The sequence below is a fragment of the Marmota marmota genome, unplaced genomic scaffold (genome assembly GCF_001458135.2).
Source record: "Marmota marmota marmota unplaced genomic scaffold, marMar, whole genome shotgun sequence".
NCBI lineage: Eukaryota > Metazoa > Chordata > Mammalia > Rodentia > Sciuridae > Marmota > Marmota marmota.
In genome coordinates this window covers 60507349-60525139 of record NW_026000026.1, presented here as the reverse complement: position 1 = coordinate 60525139, position 17791 = coordinate 60507349, and the positions used below count along the sequence as shown (strand labels likewise).

General features: G+C 35.2%; 1 protein-coding gene across 15 annotated transcripts in view; it reads right to left on the bottom strand.

Annotated features, from left to right (window-relative positions):
- Positions 1–620: 620 nt before the first annotated feature.
- Positions 621–17791, bottom strand: part of Pam (peptidylglycine alpha-amidating monooxygenase) — a 287901-nt gene continuing 270730 nt past the window's right edge. For 9 of the 15 annotated variants that reach the window (XM_048811491.1, XM_015483963.2, XM_048811493.1 and 6 more), the window contains 5 exons: positions 13341–13440; positions 10742–10795; positions 5288–5491; positions 2124–2177; positions 621–1458 (listed from right to left, as the gene is read on the bottom strand). In XM_048811491.1, coding sequence (XP_048667448.1) covers positions 1277–1458; positions 2124–2177; positions 5288–5491; positions 10742–10795; positions 13341–13440 — 594 coding nt within the window. In that variant the 3' untranslated portion in view covers positions 621–1276. The remainder of the gene's footprint in view (positions 1459–2123; positions 2178–5287; positions 5492–10741; positions 10796–13340; positions 13441–17791) is intronic. The other 6 variants (XM_015483969.2, XM_048811494.1, XM_048811496.1 and 3 more) reach the window with 2 other exon arrangements.

Genomic DNA, 17791 nt, shown 5'->3' with positions numbered 1-17791 from the left:
AGTACCCTGCAGTGTTTTCATGATTAGTCAATTGAATCTCTAATATTTCAACTACTAAGGTACCTCTGATGCAAGTAAGCATTTTGGAGAAAGGGTTCTGGGGTTCAGTTATGTTGAAATGAAATATTACAGGTTCCTATTAAATTTCATTGATGGATTATGAAAAAGGTATTCTAAAAATAAAATGCAGTCACTGTAAGATACTTCCATCATGTCATATATATATAGAAATTTGGGTGAAATTATTATTTAAAAAGAAAATTATCAATAATAATCTACACTGATGGATTCATTTGTATATGTAATTTGAGACACAAGCTTTCTCTTAACTACGATCGCCTTTTATTAAATTTACTCTCTGATTGATCCACTACAAGCAAAAATCCTCTGTGAATTTTCAAAGGAAGCCTGGTTTCATACATGTGTGTAAACTCTTAGCCTGGCTTTAATTTATATTGCTACATAACAAAATATTTTCTAAATTTTATACAGTACAACACATTTCTTTTGGTTGAAGACATTGAGCAAGTTTTACCATATCTGTGGTTTGTGTCATTATTACAAAAGTTATATACAAAACCTTGTAAATATGCAAAAATTGCAAAATACACTCTGACAGCTAATGCTCTGAAAACACTTTATTACACAAATTACATTCAGATTCTGAAAATAGTGTTCTAACAGTGTAACCATCTAAAAATAAGACATCCCAGAAATACACCAACCAAGGAGAAAATTAAAAAAAGAATTTAAATAGAGACTTTTTTTTCTTTCTTTCATTGCAATATAATGTTAGTGATTTTAAAAAAATAGAAGAAGATTTAGCAGCTTTGTCGTCATGTAGCACAAAGTTTCTCTTTACTGCCACAGGCTGAGAATGCTGAACAGGAAAGGCACCAAAGAAAGACGCTGGCAATGGGAGTGCTATTGGGAGAATACTGTGTCCAAGCAGAGAATGGGGCTATTTACATCCACAAAAAAGTCTCAAAAATGTAAATGAGCAAACTTCCATCATTAGACTAGTACTATAATGGAAGAAGAGGACTGCTTTTCTATTCTATATTCATATAAAGACAATGGCACTCTTATGAACTTTTAGGAAACTCCTCAATTAAAAACAGAAGCCAACTTAACCAAACAAAATAAAATAAAATGTGTACAGTCCCACATAGACTAGTACATATACAATTAAATGCACAAAACTTTAAACGTGCTGAAGGGAAAGGAATCTGGCATTCTTAGTAAATCTCATTCAACCTAAACCAAAGCCCGGTTTTCAGGAAGAGGGAGGTGGTGGTGCAGGCAGAGGTGCTGAATACTCCTCTTCTGATTCGCTTCCATCATCCTCATCTTTCTCTTGGTCACTGCCCTCGGTGCTGAGGCGGTCAAACCCTTTTCGACTATAGCCTTTACGGCTGGCAAAGAAATTTCCAAGGTTTAAACCTCCACTTCCCTTTCCTAAAGAGAGCAAACAACAATGTAGAATTGAAGTAAAGTTTGCAACAGATGAGACAGCTTCATTGTAAATTCTTAAATGGTAAATAAAGTTAGAGGTTGGGAAAAGGTAGATATTAAAAAAAAAGTGACAAACAGCAGATAGATATTACTCCACAGACTTATTAAAAGAAAAAAGAAAAAACAAAGCTCCACGGGCTTATGTGTTTCTGTAGGAATATTCCAGATTGACTTTTCGCCTCCTGTTTTCCCCAGCTCTCTGGAATTGTCATCCCTTGGGCAGCTCTTCATTTCAATGACTTTATGAAAAGGTCATCTTCACTCTGACAAGCTCTGACATGACAGCAGGAATGACAGAAAATTTACCAAAGACAAACGAATCCCGATAAAAGGCAGAGGAAGAGAATAATAGGGAATGGCAAGATGGAAAAACAAAACAAAACAAAACCAAACAATCAACCAACCAAACAAACTGGAAAATGTGCTGCCAGAGCCACACATTTGGTTTAGTTTATGGTTTGCATTCTGCATTTACTTTGGGAGATGTTATGCTGTATACCAGGTGTTTAATTTTCAGAGACATAATATGAAATATCTCCTTGCTCTTTAAAGACATGAACTTGTTGACTTTGAACCAAATATAAGATTCTGAAAGGTCACAAGCATACCTCTAAATCTTCCCAGCACTCTTCCTGAACTTGCCTCAAGTTTGTGTTCAGAATCTGTTTAAAAAGAAAAAAAAAAGATGGCACATTTCAAAATGAATCCAAGTCACCTTCCTCAACCAATGTTCAACACAAAATCAGAAAGTCTTAAATATTTAGGATAGTTTGGCTCATATATGCAATTCTAAGGGGAAAAAGGCAATATGTTATTGAAAAACATAGATATTGAGATGCATCTAAGGGTTTAATTCCTGCCTGTCCCTTAGAGACTGTGCAATTTTGATATATTAATTCCAGAGCCTTGGTTTTCTTTTCTGAGAAATGAAGGATCAAAGATAATTTCTATATATAAGATGAGACTTTGCGTGTGGCATGCTTAGAACATATATATATCAAATGCTTAATACACTTTAGTTATTGTGTTAGGACAGGATAGAATTAAGTTACCAACAATTTATAAAATTTGAAAGCTTTGGTTACTACAATGTAGGAATATATGTGTTAGACTTTACTCTTTCTATTAAGAATATACATGCACCTCTTGAGAAAGCTTTGGATTTATGTACATCATTTCTCCTTTATGGAAAGTGAAGACACTCGATATGAAACTGTAAGTATTTTCCAGGTACACAAGGTGACCTAAATGCTCTTAACAGGGCTTCCATCTCCATGAAGAATTCTCCTTTCTTATGAGGATGCAGCAACCCCAGTGGATTTTATTGTTTCCTTATCTGTATCTCCCTGCACTTTCTCCCTTGCTTACACCACTCTGTTGAGGGTCAGAGAAGCCAGGCCCAGGGTCCTCTTATAACGTTTCCCCAGGAGTGGAGGCCACGTCATGGTTGTATTATCTGTTGACAGGCAGATGACAGAGGAACAGCAGAAGAGCCGATGAGGAAGGAAATTGACAGAAAGGGAAGAAGCATCTACTAAGACTGTCAGAAAGCCAAAATTTAGACTTTCCGTTCCACAGGGATGCAGGACATCCCTCATCCAGTTTGTATCACCTGTGCTTGGCACAGTATTTGATATGAAACACATGAGTGTGTGATGAATAAAGGAAGGTCCTTTAGGAAGATTTCTAAATATTTCACCATGGGTGAAACCCATCAAGAACAAATGTTGGAAAAAAAGGTGAGAAGTTGATCTACTTTTAGAATCAAATATATTAAATGGAAGATTACAAAACTGCAAATTTCTTTAAGTAATGGATGAATAAAAGCAGTTTCCTATCATCTGACCTGTGCCTCTTCCTTCCCAATACATTCTTGTAAAGTCAGCATGAGAGAACAGTGCCATGTCACATGCCCTCAACAGCAAACAGGATAGATCAAACTTTCTTGACTCCTTAGTCACTTCCTCTTCCAATTTGGGTTGGGTACCACAATTCCCGCCATCTGCCTCCAGATTCTAGATGCTCCTAATATTCTCTGTATTTACCACCACACTTCGCACCCTCTATGATAGCTTTTACATGACATCTCTCTTTTTTTATGTCATTTATTCTGAGTGCCATTTATTCATTCAATCTTTCAACAACTACTTATTAACCCCCTTGTGACAAGAATTGTTATTTGTGTTAGGGACATATGAGTAAACAAGATATACAAAACTCCTGTTCTCTTGAAGCTTTTATTTAGCTTCATGAAGATGATGACTTTCTTTCTCCTTGCCCTGCTTTTGACAGTTTCAGGTCTGTACAGGGTCTTAACAGAAGTCCTTCTTGGTAAGAATTAACTATATTTTTGCTGAGATATCTGAATTCAGATTTTAAAAAAAAGCATAAGAAAAATTACCCTTTGTAACCTATTAAACTGAACTTTGCTTCTTGTTTCTGAGTTCTTTCTGTGTTAGGGCTTTGCCATGGGCACTGAATCTCTGCCATGGCTGCCTTGAACTGGAAAAGGTTAAGATGCTGTTTTTTGATCTAATGCTGCCTCCCACACTGTCCCACTAACTGCTTCCTAGATGCATCTGTAGACTTTTGCTGTAGGACCTGGGACCCCAGTGGAAGGACTGCTATTGAGGAGTAGGAAACAGGGGTTGGGTCAAAGTTTATTTATTTGGCCATTTTTTTTTGGGGGGGGGTTCCTAGCATCAAACTCAGGGGGGTACTCAACCACTGAGCCACATCCCCAGCCCCATTTTTGTATTTTATTTAGAGACAGCATCTTGCTGAGTTGCTTAGCACGTCACTATTGCTGAGGCTGGCTTTGAACTTGTGATCCTCCTGTCTTAGCCTCCTAAGCCACTGGGATTACAGGCATGGGCCACTGCACCCAGCCAAAGTTTATTTATTTGGATGTCCTGAAAGGAAATCAGCTGCTGGATTCTATACTGTGATAATGATTTTGTAAAATACTGTTCGAAAGTTTTTGAATAGTCACATTTAGGCCATCAGTATTTTACAAAATCATTATCACAGTATAGAATCCAGCAGCTGAGTTTCTTTCAGGACATCCAATTTTTTTTTTTTTTTTTTTTTTACGAAATATGTGCTCTCTTGAGAAAGCTAAAGTTTGAGACAAGAATTTTCTATTACTCTATTACTTGTCACAATCACTGGTGGTGTTGAGTGTTTACTAGGTTCCAGGTACTTTGATAAATGCTTTACATACATTATTCTATTTACTCTTTTACAACTTTGTGAGGTATTTTATCCAGATTTTATTCATGAGGAAACTGTAGTTTTGAGAGAGTAAGTAACTTGCCCAAAGTCATGTAACTGGAGCTAAGGCCAGTCTGATGGGGAAAAATACAACCTCAAAATAACTGACCCAAGTTCTTTGAAAATAGCCTGTTTCTAACTGAAGAAATCTTCTTCCTGATCTGTCAGCTAAATTATACTGACTCTACTATCTACAGCTTTGTGTGAAGATACTAATTGGGCTTAAGCCAATTGCTAAAAGGCAATGTTAAAGGTTAATTATAATCCAACTGTCTAAATTCCAGAGGCTCCAGACATATTTTCTACTGTGATACTAATTATAGAGAATATCTGAAACAGAGACAATAACGTCAAAAATGTAGAATGCATTAAAACAAAACAAAACAAAAAAACTAGACACACACAAAAAAATCACAACCAAACTCCTGATGATAATTAGGCCAAACAATCTTTCAAAGGTAGGTTCCAAGTTCAAGTTAAAGGGGCCCGTTTTACTTGCCTCCAAAGGCCCTTGATTTTTTCCACCGAATAAATATGGCAATGGCCAGCAGGACAACCACAGGAATAACCAGAAGGGTTGTAATGAGAACAACGGGTACTCCCGAGCCTGGCTCTTTGATCAGTTTCTGTTTTTCTTGAATCTTCTGCAATTCTGAGGAGGTGGGTTTGTTGTCCATTTTGGTTTCAACAACTGCCTCGGCTTCTTCAGGGAAAGAAGAGTTCACAATATTCAACTGACTCAAAGATTCCAGAACCCTCTTACCCACCCCTACCCCGTCAAATCACAATTGTACAGAAAGAACTTCTGAGTCCAGTTGCACCTGGGTTTCATATTTCAGTGTCTGAATCCAGCAATCTGCATACGTGATTAGTTATTTCGACAAAATGGTTTTTCACCTTGAAATTGGTTTTCTTTGGTTCTACCTTTAATTCCACAAACTACATATCCTTTTCTTTGCATTTGTCTGAGTTAAAGTCAGAGGAAGTATGTAGGGAAAAAAAATTGGTGTGAATGCTGGAGTCAAACAAACCTGAGCTCAAATCCCAGTTCTCCTATGTACTAGCTGTGTAACTTTGGGCAAGTTACTTAAATTATCTGGGCCTTAATAACCTCATTTGTAAAACTGACAATAATATCTCCTTCACAAAACCATTACATATAAATTTCTGTCATCAAGAAGGTACTTAATAAGTATTTGTTTTCTTGTAAGATATACAATTAGTTAATGAATTTTCTTTCATGTCTAAGGCAGTATTGGTACTTTACAAGAATAGCCCATATTAATTACAGGATTACAGATTTCCTTAAACAGTCTTCAGCAAAATGAAAGTGCACACAAATCCATGTATATTATTTTATTGGTGATGGAAATAATTTACCCAATTAGGCTGTGACATTGGCAGGTACTAGATAGGTATAGGCCTAAAATACTATTTGAGAAACAAATGTAATAAAACCATAGAAGTTATTTCAGGGAACTCGACTAATGAATTGAAAGTGAGGTTGGGCCTTGAGACATTTTTGCTCCCAAGAAGCACATATGTGTTTGTGTAGAAAATATAGGATGCAAAGGATGACAAGAATATTCTCAGGCTAAAAGTAACAAGCACATCTGCAAAAGACTCACAAGATTTCGTGGCATTATCTTCTGCCCTACAATACAGATAGCATGCTATGTATGGCCTAGTGAAGATTTTCATAAAGTAACAAGGATAGGTGGCTTAACCCAATCAGGACAGTCTTTGGTTAATGTTTAGTATGTACAAACTTAGTTTAACATTTTGCTGGGCACCAAGGAAATACTTCCCAAATTACCTAGCACACTGTGAATATAACTTATGGTACAAATGATTGGCAGGTTGAAACTCTCTTAATGTTCTGAGACAGCTTCCTCCCCAGTCTCATTACAAGGACTGAGCACTTGAGCTATGTCAGGCATTTTTCTCTTTTAACTTTCACATCAAACCTGTGAGTAGGCACTACTATTACTATCATTTAGCAGATGCCTCAAAGTCTTATTTCCTTTCCTGTTCTATGGACAAGGGGAAGCCAGACTTCCCTGCACCACCCCCTTCTTTTTAATCCACAAGCCTGGCTCTTAAAACTTGAAGGGGAGGGAAAGATTGATTCACAGACCCAGATGGTTCAAATTTAACTAAAGTCTCAGTTTCCAAAAGGAATAAAAGTGTGATTCCTGTCTCTTTACTGTAGAAAATATGTAAAAAATTGCTCTATACGTAAACTTACTATATTTAAGCAGAAAAAAAAAACCAATAAAATATATCTTGGGATTAAAAAACATAATCTAGAGATGTAGCTTGACATTCAAGTACTTGTTGCTTTTGGAAGAAAGGTCTGTTTCTATTTGAAGGCAGGTATTACAGAGTAATTACCTAGCTCCATTAAATGGACAGAACTGTAGGTGATGTAGGTGACAGACTAAAAGAATCAGCTTAGCATTCATAAAGAGATGATGCAATGAATTTGCTAAGATATATGCACATTACTATAGAAATTTTTTATTTTCCACACCAATTCTGGTAATTTGAGGGTCATTTACTAGAAATACTTGAACATTCTAACTTTTGGAACCAACCGAGTTATATTTAAGATTTAAAAGATGCTCTGTATTTTTTTTTTAGAGGAGGCTAAAATTCTTAAATTTTCCGGTTTTAAAAAGAAGCAATATTGCTGTTCTTTTCAGGACCTTTGTAGATAGAGTAATAAGCAAAAATGATGGTTATCACTTACAAGTCTTATATATTCCAGTCTGAGCACAAACAATCTAAATTGTGTCACATCTACTCTTTAACCTAAATTCTTTTTTTTATATCTTTTAAAAAAATTTTATTTTTATATGGTTCTGATGATCAAATCCAGGGCCTTGCACGTGATAGGCAAGTGCTCTACCGCTGAGCCACAACCCCAGCCCTATCCTAAATTATTTTATTAAAAATCTCAGTTAAGGGATGGGGCTGTGGCTCCATGGTAGCACACTTACCTGGCATGTGTGAGGCGCTGGGTTCGATTCTCTGTGCCATATATAAATAAATAAAATAAAGGTCTATCAACAACTTAAAAAATTATTAAAATAAAATCTCAGTTAAGTTGGAACACTCCTGATGAATAAGGAATGAAGATGCTGTAATATTAGGCAGGGCTTTGGGCTTCTGGAAAATTAAGAGGTATCGAGCATGACATTCTTCTGTCACCTAAGATGCCAGATGCCGTCTATCTAGAAGAAAAATGTCTTAAAATCTTACAATATCACAAGTTCTTATAGCATCTTTTTAGATATTTGTAAATAAACATAATTTTGAAAAGCTGACGTATAAGAGGTTTTGCTTCTTTAAAGCAATGCATTTAGAAAGGGAGACTAGCTTCATTCCTGTGTGAGTGTACACATAGAAGTGTATGAATCTCTATTATTTGACAGAGGAATTAGAAAAAACTGGGATAGGAAGGAGGGACATTCTTAATACAGCAACACAGAAACTGCCACCCATTCATTGCAGACAAAACTAAAGGCTGATGGTGTTAGATGGCATATTAATAAGTAGCGGTTTAGAAGACATAAAAGTGCATACAGAACAATGAGATTCAGCTCTTTTAAATGCAATGTGCTTCCTCTACAAAAGGTCTAAGAGGATCAATGCATTAGGAAGTTTTGTTTTGTTTTGAATTTTCTTGAGTTGGCGTCATCATCATCATCTTTTATTGAGGTGTGGGACATGAGGGCTATTCTTTAGGTGGGATGTCTGTTTTAATAACTTTATTTGAAAATTAAAATCCCTTTCCTAACTTTTTTTTAATCATTCCAAATTCTTTTATTCCTGCAACTCCCTTAGAACATAGGTTCTGAAACCCTGTAATTTCTGATTATGTGACCATTTACAATGGGAATGAGTATTCTCAAAAGCAACTTGAATTAGGAGATTTGAAATGAACATGCATCACTGGGCTATTAAATCTGGGATGCTGTTTTTCCCTTTCTGCTTGAATTAAGCTTCATGATTTTGATAAAAGATATGATCTAGGGATCCAGTATGATTTATATTCAATTTGTAATAAGAATGTAATCTTAAAATGTTTAATGAGAGTCACATAAACTGCTTGGTTCAAAGAAGAATAGAATAACTTCATCTGAATTGGGGTATTCCTATTAAAACTGGACTATTGTGGCAATATTTAAAAAATGATTTTTGAACTGCTGGTTTCTGTCAAGATGGGGATGTTTTCTGACAAAATGGGCTCAGTAGTATGCACAGTGAAAATAGGAAATGGTCTACAGAAGATATTATTTATCCTTCATTGACCAACCCAAAGGGGTCAATGTGGTTGGTTGGGCTGGTCTCAACAGGCTAATTAGTACAATCAAGACTATTTTGGCGGGATCTATTTAAACAAAATTAGTTTGAGACCATTTTGAAGTTCTGGAAATTTCAGAGTAAACTACAACCATTCTCAGCCGCATTTCCTGGAAGAACTCACAGTAAATAAATTGGTGGGATCCATTTCTCTTCAGCAAGAGAATAGTAGTAAATAATAACAAAGGGTTTGACTCAAACAAAGGTTCACTTCAAACCTGGCTCTAACACTTAGTATCTCAGTAACAATTCTGTTCTTCAATGTCCTTAAATGCAAAATTGGGATAATAGCAATGATCACATGTTGTAAGAATTAAATGTGATAATTTCTGTATAGTCTGTTGATTATTCCACAAGTGATAGCTATTTTTACCAATCTTTCCTAGCATCTTATTCCAGGACAAATATGCTTATTAATATATAACAATGATAGAAAGAAACCCCTTTGGTATAGGAATATAATATGAATGTCACTCGGTAGTAAGTATCACCTGGGTAGAATCTCTACAAATGCCAAGTAATTGCTATTTATTTACCTTATAATATTATCTTACCCCTTTTAACTTTGAGCCGGCTATATTTTCTTATCTGCCTAAATAAATACCTAAACTCCCTCTTGGTTCTTGCTTCTTTTCATCTCTTTCAACCTGCTTTCATGAGAAAGGAAAACAAGTAAGCCTCTGGTTAAGTCTGAATATCTAGGCAAATTATTTGTAAAGCAACTAATAAAGAAATTACTTAGTTACTTAAATATTAGGATCACCCCACAAGAAACACAGTGAGTACTTAACTATATAAATGACATGTCAAAACCCCGAAGATGGTAGAAAGTATAGAAATACAAACTGTTTCTAGGAAAGGGAGAATATAATTCAACAAGGATTTTCAATGAACCCAGTGGTTGCTTACCATTAGCTAAATCCCATTTCTGCATTCCTGATATTATATCCCAGTGATGTGGTTTTCATGTATGGGTAAATGTGTCTGTGTGCAATCTCCCTCTCATGCTCCTTACATGCTGTAAGTCTCCTGAGGTCAGGTAGTTTCATTTCCCTTGGATTTGCTATTGTGCTTTTCACATAGAAGCCCTTGGTAAATCTTTGAGGCTTAGTAATACTAGGATAGCAGCTTCGGGAACAGATATATCTTTTCACATCCTTACAGCAATAACTCACCAAAGATTTCTTCCACTGATTTACATTAGAGCCCATTAAGAAAAGTACTTTTCCAGAACACTGAACAGCATTATTCTGCTTGCTTGAGGTCAACATGTTTCCTAACATGACTAGCTGATGTTTTTCCTTTCTAAATGTCTCTGGATCGCTAATTATAGATTTCCTACATCCTTAATCACATTCCATCACTTGAAACCAGTGATTTGAGATACTTATGATTACTCCATTTATCAGAAAAAGCAGTGGCAATATGCAGGTTTAAAGGCTCAGCACATGGCAGAAGACATGGATCATTTACCAGATTGTATTATACTTTTTAGATTGATAATTCTAAAAGTTGCATTAAAGAGCCATAAAATAATTCAACACAAGTATCCTTTGGTATTAGTTATAAAGGAAATATAACCAACCTTTGATTTCCTGGACCTCGATGCCAGCCTTTTTAACAGATCGATGTTCCATTTCTGTAACAGCAATGCAAGAAGAGAAAAATCACAATCTCTAAAAAGAACATTTGAAAACTTAAATTTGATATTCATTTTATTCAGTAGAAAACATTTAGAAATTACTCATCATATATATTACTATATTAGAAAAGAGTCCAACACAAACCATAAATTGGTTGTTGGGTCCACAAATCTTGTGTAAAATCTCCTAGGGAAAGCGGAATAGTATCTTTAAGAACTTTATGAATGAGGTTTTCCTTTTGGAGTCCATAATATATTGCATTGTTTCTGAAATATCGAGTAGTTACATTTGATGTAGCCGAAATCTTAGCTGACTACTAATTCTGCCATGTTGGATTATCAGTCTTCTACCTGACAAAAATGAATTTGACTAGTTAAACACTAAAATGCAAATTAAACTTGTTTAGTCTCCAGTGAAATCTTACTGTTCAAAAGGTACTATTTTCCAGATTTATTATGCTCTGGGTTATGCCGAGGGCTTCTTATTTTGAAGTTGTATGCTATGTTATAGGGCTTATCAATTAGAGGTTGCTCAAAACCACTTGGGAAGGCTTTACAAACTATATTCTATTATTCCTCTTCTTTCTCTAAATCTTGAGGGGACTAGCCATGTGTATTCTTAAGGTTTAGTTATGAGGTGTCTCCCAAAAGCTCATGTGTAAGACAATGCAAGGTAGTTTAGATGTAAAATGACTGGGTTATAAAACCTTTAACCTACCTAAGTAGGTCATTAGGGGCATGCCTTTGGGTTTATATTTTGTCTGTGGTGAGGAGAGCTAGCTCTCCCTGCTTCAATTTTCAGGTGCGATGTCCTCTCCTGCTTTCCTTTGCCACACTATTCCACTATAATTATCGGCCTCACCTCAGGCCTCAAGGAATAGAGTCAGACATCTATGGACTGAGGCCTCTGAAACTGTGAGCCCCCAAATAAATGTTTCTGCCTCTGAAATTTTTCTTGTCAGGTCTTTTGAAAAAGCTGACTAAAACATGTATTTTGAAAATCCTCCCCAGATGACTCAGATATGCATCTCTGTTGAGTATCAACCACTGGGGTGTTTGTTATAAATGGTCTTAGACTAGAATCTTGGTGAGTTAAAGAATCATATTCTTATTAGAAAAAAAAAGTGAAGGTATTGTCTAAATTTCTGTAGTCTTTCCCATATTTAAAAATATTTAAAGGATTTTTTTGTTCTACAAATTCTGAATTTAGTCATACAATTGGGGATTAGCCATCTATCTTTGCTCTTTTGTCTGCCCTACTTTTAGGATACTCTTTGAAGATACAGGTAGTGAAAGCCATATATATATATATATTTTTTTTTTTTGAAAGCCATATTTTCAGGGGGACTGTGAAGCTACTTCTGTGGTGGAGTATTCCACAGGCATCTACATGTACTCTATTATAACTGGGTCTTATTACTAGTTAAATTTACTCAAAGTATAATGCTGAATACAGTAATTAGCAAATTGGGCTCTAAGATCTATATTGCATCTGATTAAAGGCTTTGGATTCCTGGGTTTATTTTTTCTTTCTTATATTTTTTTTCTTATTACAATTAAATTTCTTTTCTTCATCAAATTTATATGTTCTTATTAGTTCTCTACTGAATAATACCTGTTGCATCTCCTCATACCTCAAATTTATCATCCTCAGTTCTTTTCCTTATCTTTACTTTATCCTGCTGTTTGTACACTACCATGTTTAAAAACTCTGTGAACATTTATATTTGTGGTTTCAGTGCACTTATATTTAAAAAAAATTCTTGTCTCTAGCCTCAAATCAGGAGCTAGTTTGATATGTTTTTTAAGAATCAGAAATAATATCAAAATTGCAATTATAAAATTACAAAACTAACCAGCTAGATCCTGACAAAGCAAATTTGTCCCCAGACAAAATTTTGAGTTACACGAAAAAATAGCAATTCAGTATGTGAATTCAGGAGAAAGCTGAACCCTAAATGGAAATGTAAAATACTTCCTGTTGGGAATAATATGTGTCTGACACAGATGCTGGCTTCCCTAGATGCTCAACAGCTCCTGAGAGCTAAAGAGCCATGTGTGGAGTGATGCCTCATGGAAACAAGTCATTCTGCTTTGCCAAAGCCATCTCTTCCTTCTGGAACTAAGCTGGAATTAACATTGGCTTTTAATGTAACAGACATTACTTCAGGCGTCAAGAATTTCCTGTGGAATATCTGTGGAAACAAGGGGATAACTGCCAGGAAAAAAAAAAACAAAACAAAAAAATGTTTCTCTCTACTTTCTAAAAATTAATTTAGTCCTTGAAATGCATACCAAATAGATTTTTAAACAAATGTCTTATAGCTTGATTTCCTACTACTATCACTAAAAGGAGAAAGTAATGTAAATGCTTCTGTTTCACTTTTTTTCTTTTTTCCCCAGTACTGGGAACTGAACCCAGGGCTTCACACATGCAAGGCAAATGCTCTACCACTGAGCTAAATCCCCCACACTTATTTTGCATATTTTTAAGCAATAAAATGGAGGGAAAATGTGGACAACAATATTGTAAAAGACTTACTTTCATTCAAGGTGAACTTCCACACGGTGTTTATGTGAGCGTCTCCAATGTACACGGTCCCATCTTCAGATGCAACAATATCATGAGGCATGTCAAAGTGCTGCCAAAATATAAAGGCACATATTAGGGTGGTGAGCCTTTGCTTGAATTTATGTTTGAGTATAACTCTAACCAAGGCAACAATAATTCCCAGCAAAGCAACTCTAGACCAAGTAATTTACTCATTCAATCATTGGGTCTTGACTTTGATGGGCATAATTCTAAGCACTGGGAAATGCTAACAGACCCTCACTGCTGACTTTTAATTCTTTTAAAAAGTGAAAATTTACAAGCAGTTTGTTTTTTAACTGCTGTTTAGTGTTTCATTACCTACCTAATTCTTTATATTTATTGTTGCCTTTGTGTTTCTTCTACCTTTTAATCATCAAATTTGCCTTTCTCCATCTATATAAGTGAAAAGGACCAGGTAACAATTTTGTTATTCTTATCAAGCTATCATGAGTTAACTTAAAAATCATTTTACATTATTGATAAGGGGGTTATTTTAAAGATCCAGGGCATTTAGATTATTTCTGATATGCATACTAGGATATATGCAGTGATGTGGGGTTTTATATTCTTGAAGTCTAGTGTGTGCAATATTTTTAGTTAGCAGAGGAAACAAACTGAGTGCTACTTCCAAGAACTTCATGTACTTTTATACTTAATTCAGATATTTTATTTTTTAATGTTTTTCTTCATTTTACGTCATCCTCTCATTCATGAGGACCCAGGAGATAGAGAACACTTTATGTGACTCAGGGTTACTAAGCTGTTTCCTTATAATGTGCTACTGCAGCTTCCAAAAGTGCTTGAGGTCCACCAGTTGTCAGGACATGGATTTTTTTCCTTTACCTTTGCAGCCAACAGGCCTGCCTGAATTCACGGTTCTCAAAATTGTGTCTAGTAAGTATGAACAAAACACTCCCTACATTGTGGACTCATCAGCCAGCAAATACCCACCTTAGCGTACTGAGTACAAAGGACACTAAGGAATCCAGCTGCTGTTCTTCACTCATTTCAGGACTGGCAGAGAAATATGTGCTTTGTAGATACTATTATGTTTTAGAAACGGGAAAAGTTTTGTCTTAAGAAAAATCGAAGAGCTATGTCAATGAGGCCCATTCCTTCATATTATCACACAAATTGGGACAAACATTTAGAGAAGGACAAAGAGTCAGAAATCGAAATGTTGTCATATTGAAAGCTCACAGGTGTGTCATAAACCTTCATCTTTATTTTGAGTTTAGCTAATGGCAATGAACTTCCAAATTACAGCAGTTCCTATTCTAGAATTTTATTCTATATTATAAAAAGTTACATTATAATAACTTTTAGAAACTGCTATGCAAAACATAGTTGTAACATACCCCAGATTTCCTAATAGAAAAAAAAAATACAATGGTGAGGAAGTAAAGGTGAGGGGAGAATATGTGAGTATCTATTGGCTAATGCCTTTGTTTTAAATAAATCATGGTATATCATAAATTCAAATCTATAATAATAACAAACTTCTTTCAGTGGCTCTCAAACTGATCTGGAAAGCCAAGGTTTTTATTGGAAGTAGTTTGGAACCATTGTAGGGATTCAGGGTCAGGCTTAGTGGGTGGGACCTCAGGACCTCTATTCCTATTGTAATCAGAGAAACTCAGCTATATTTTTTTCTTTATTAGAGAATTATAGTTATTCATACTAGTTGGGCTTATCCTGAAAAAAATCATACATGCATAAAATTTGGTTAACTTTTTAATGAACTATTCTACTTCTCTGTGTTACCTGAAACAGGGAATTATATTGTTGAGTTTTAGGAATAAATATAAGATTTCAAAGTTGGACAAATGTAAAGTCTTCTAATGCAGGCTTTGAAAACTCCTCTCTTGAGTTACCTCTAGCAAAATAAAACTGACGAGAGAAAATAATGGTGGCATCTTCCTGGGGCATCAAGTGAAGAAGTCCCAGGCGGCCTGCTCACAAAATCACATTTTAAAAATTCATAAGGAATTTGTGTTCTGCTCCATATCACAACTATGCACACTTTTATGCAAGAATAATCTTTAAACCTACTTTACTTTTAAGTAAAGTATTTTTCCTAAGAACTTTTACCACATTTATGTTGTGATTTAATATAGCCCTTGGCAAATACGTATCTCAGGAATTAAAAGGTTAAGTGCATTTTTAGAGTTAGAAAAACCTAGGTTTGAGATCCAAGTATGCCACTTATAATCTATCTTTGGACAAGTAATTTAATTTATGTGTGAATCTTTCAACTTAAATATTGTCAAATACTATATAATTCTAATCTCCAATGTGAAAGTTGGAGAAATAACATGAATCTGGGCTTACTGCGCCATTCTTTTTATTTTTCTCTTTTGGGATAGAGGTGTGGGGATCATGCCCTTTCTTTTTCACATTAGATTCCTTGCAGAAGAAAGAAGACAAAAATTCCATTCTGAAGGGTGTGTGAGAAAGCAGACGATGAGGGACATCATCGTCATTAAATTATGAAGAGAAGAAACTAGTGGATGACTATGTGTGTTTTGTACTCGTAGTTTTTTGACAGCATTTCACAGATCATCTTCATGGTCCTATTATCTTAATTTCCCTGAATAAACATAAAGATGGAGCTCACAGATTCAGAGGTAAACAGTTCTATAGAATCCAATCATGAAAGAGGGAGACCTGAAATATGTGAGGAGATATGGATATGCACAGAGACACAGACACATTATATAAAATTTGACCTTTGACTTGAAGAACAAATCTCTTCTTAGAAGTCCATACACCTATTATTATTTCCTTCACCCAATTTTTTATGATGATAATCTAATTAAATGAAAATTCTGAGAGATTTGTTCATGAATTTCAGTTTACTGAGTGAACATAAAGGAAAAGCAAATCTCATCTGTTCAAGTTTGCTGTACTGACTCCCATATTGTACTCATTCATTGCTGAATGTCTGGTGAGTGCTGATGTTTAGGCACAATGTTTTCTGAAATTTTAATTCAAGGTTGTTCAGATTCTTACACCAGTAAGGTTCATTTAGAGTTTGGCCTCTTGCTTAGCATATAGTTTTGATTTCTAAAGGCATATTTTAGTTAAAAGTTAATATTCTAGTTGACACAGTACAACATCATTAAGATAAAAACATAAACACTCTATTAACACCAAGTGAAGACCTGAAAGAAAATAGAGTTGTGGGGATCATGCCTTTTCTTTTCCACATTAGATTCCTTGCAGAAGAAAGAAGACAAAAATTCCATTCTGAAGGGTATATGAGAAAGCAGACGATGAGGGACATCATCGTCATTCCTTAGATTCCTTAGAGAAGAGACTGGGTAGGGAGGAAGAGCAGGAGAAGAAGATTACCTCTAGGTAGGGAAGAGAGGTGGGAGGGAAAGGGAGGGAGAAGGGGAATTGCATGGAAGATGGAAGGAGACCCTCATCGTTATACAGAATACACGTATGACGATGTGAGGGGGAAAAAAAAAGTGTTTCACATTAGTTTGGGTAGAGAGAAGTGATGGGAGGGGGATAGGAAGGACAGCAGAATAAAATAGACTTTATTATTGCTGTATGTATATATGTGACAGCATGACCACTGTGATTCTGCAACCTGTACACTCAGAAAAATGAGAAATTATACCTCATCTGATTCAAATGTATGATATGTCAATATCATTGTACTATCATGTGTAACTAATTAAAACAAATACAAAAAAGAAAAAAAAGAAACTGAGGGATGACTCTGTGTACTTTGTATTCTTCACCAATAGATATGAGAAAGTTACCTCATAAGGACACAAATTAGCAAAGATCTGAAACACTATGAAAGCAAAATATGTATCATCAATGTAATGAATTTTCTTCTGACAACTGCTATGATTTGATATTTAATTGCTTAATGCTTTTCAGAAGAAATAGTTCTGTGAAAATTTTATTTGTGAAATACAAACAGAAACCCTAAGAAAAAAGCTTGTGTTGGAATCTTTAGTTCAGACTCACTTTGGTTTGATTTGTATACTTTAATTTTTGCTAAAAGCTCCATTGTAGAAGAGGCTGTGTCCACTGTCATTTGGCACTCTTTGTCATCATCAGTATTTGGGACAATATCTGACACAAAGCAGGTACTTAGTTCATACCTTCTCCAATGAAATGTGATAAACCCAGACTTCCAGTAGCCTAACATTAATTTCTAAATATTGAGGCCTTTTAAAGTTCTTTTTTTTAAAAAAAATTGACCAAACTTGGTATCTTATACTCTGTCTGATGGCTTAAGATAGTTGCATTTTGATCCAAGTAACGTCAATGACTACATATTTTGAAAAATAATGCTTATTTGAGTATTTTAGCTGGCTGAACTTTCTAAAACTGGTGTACCACAAACACATTCCTGCAGTGTATGTGAACATTGT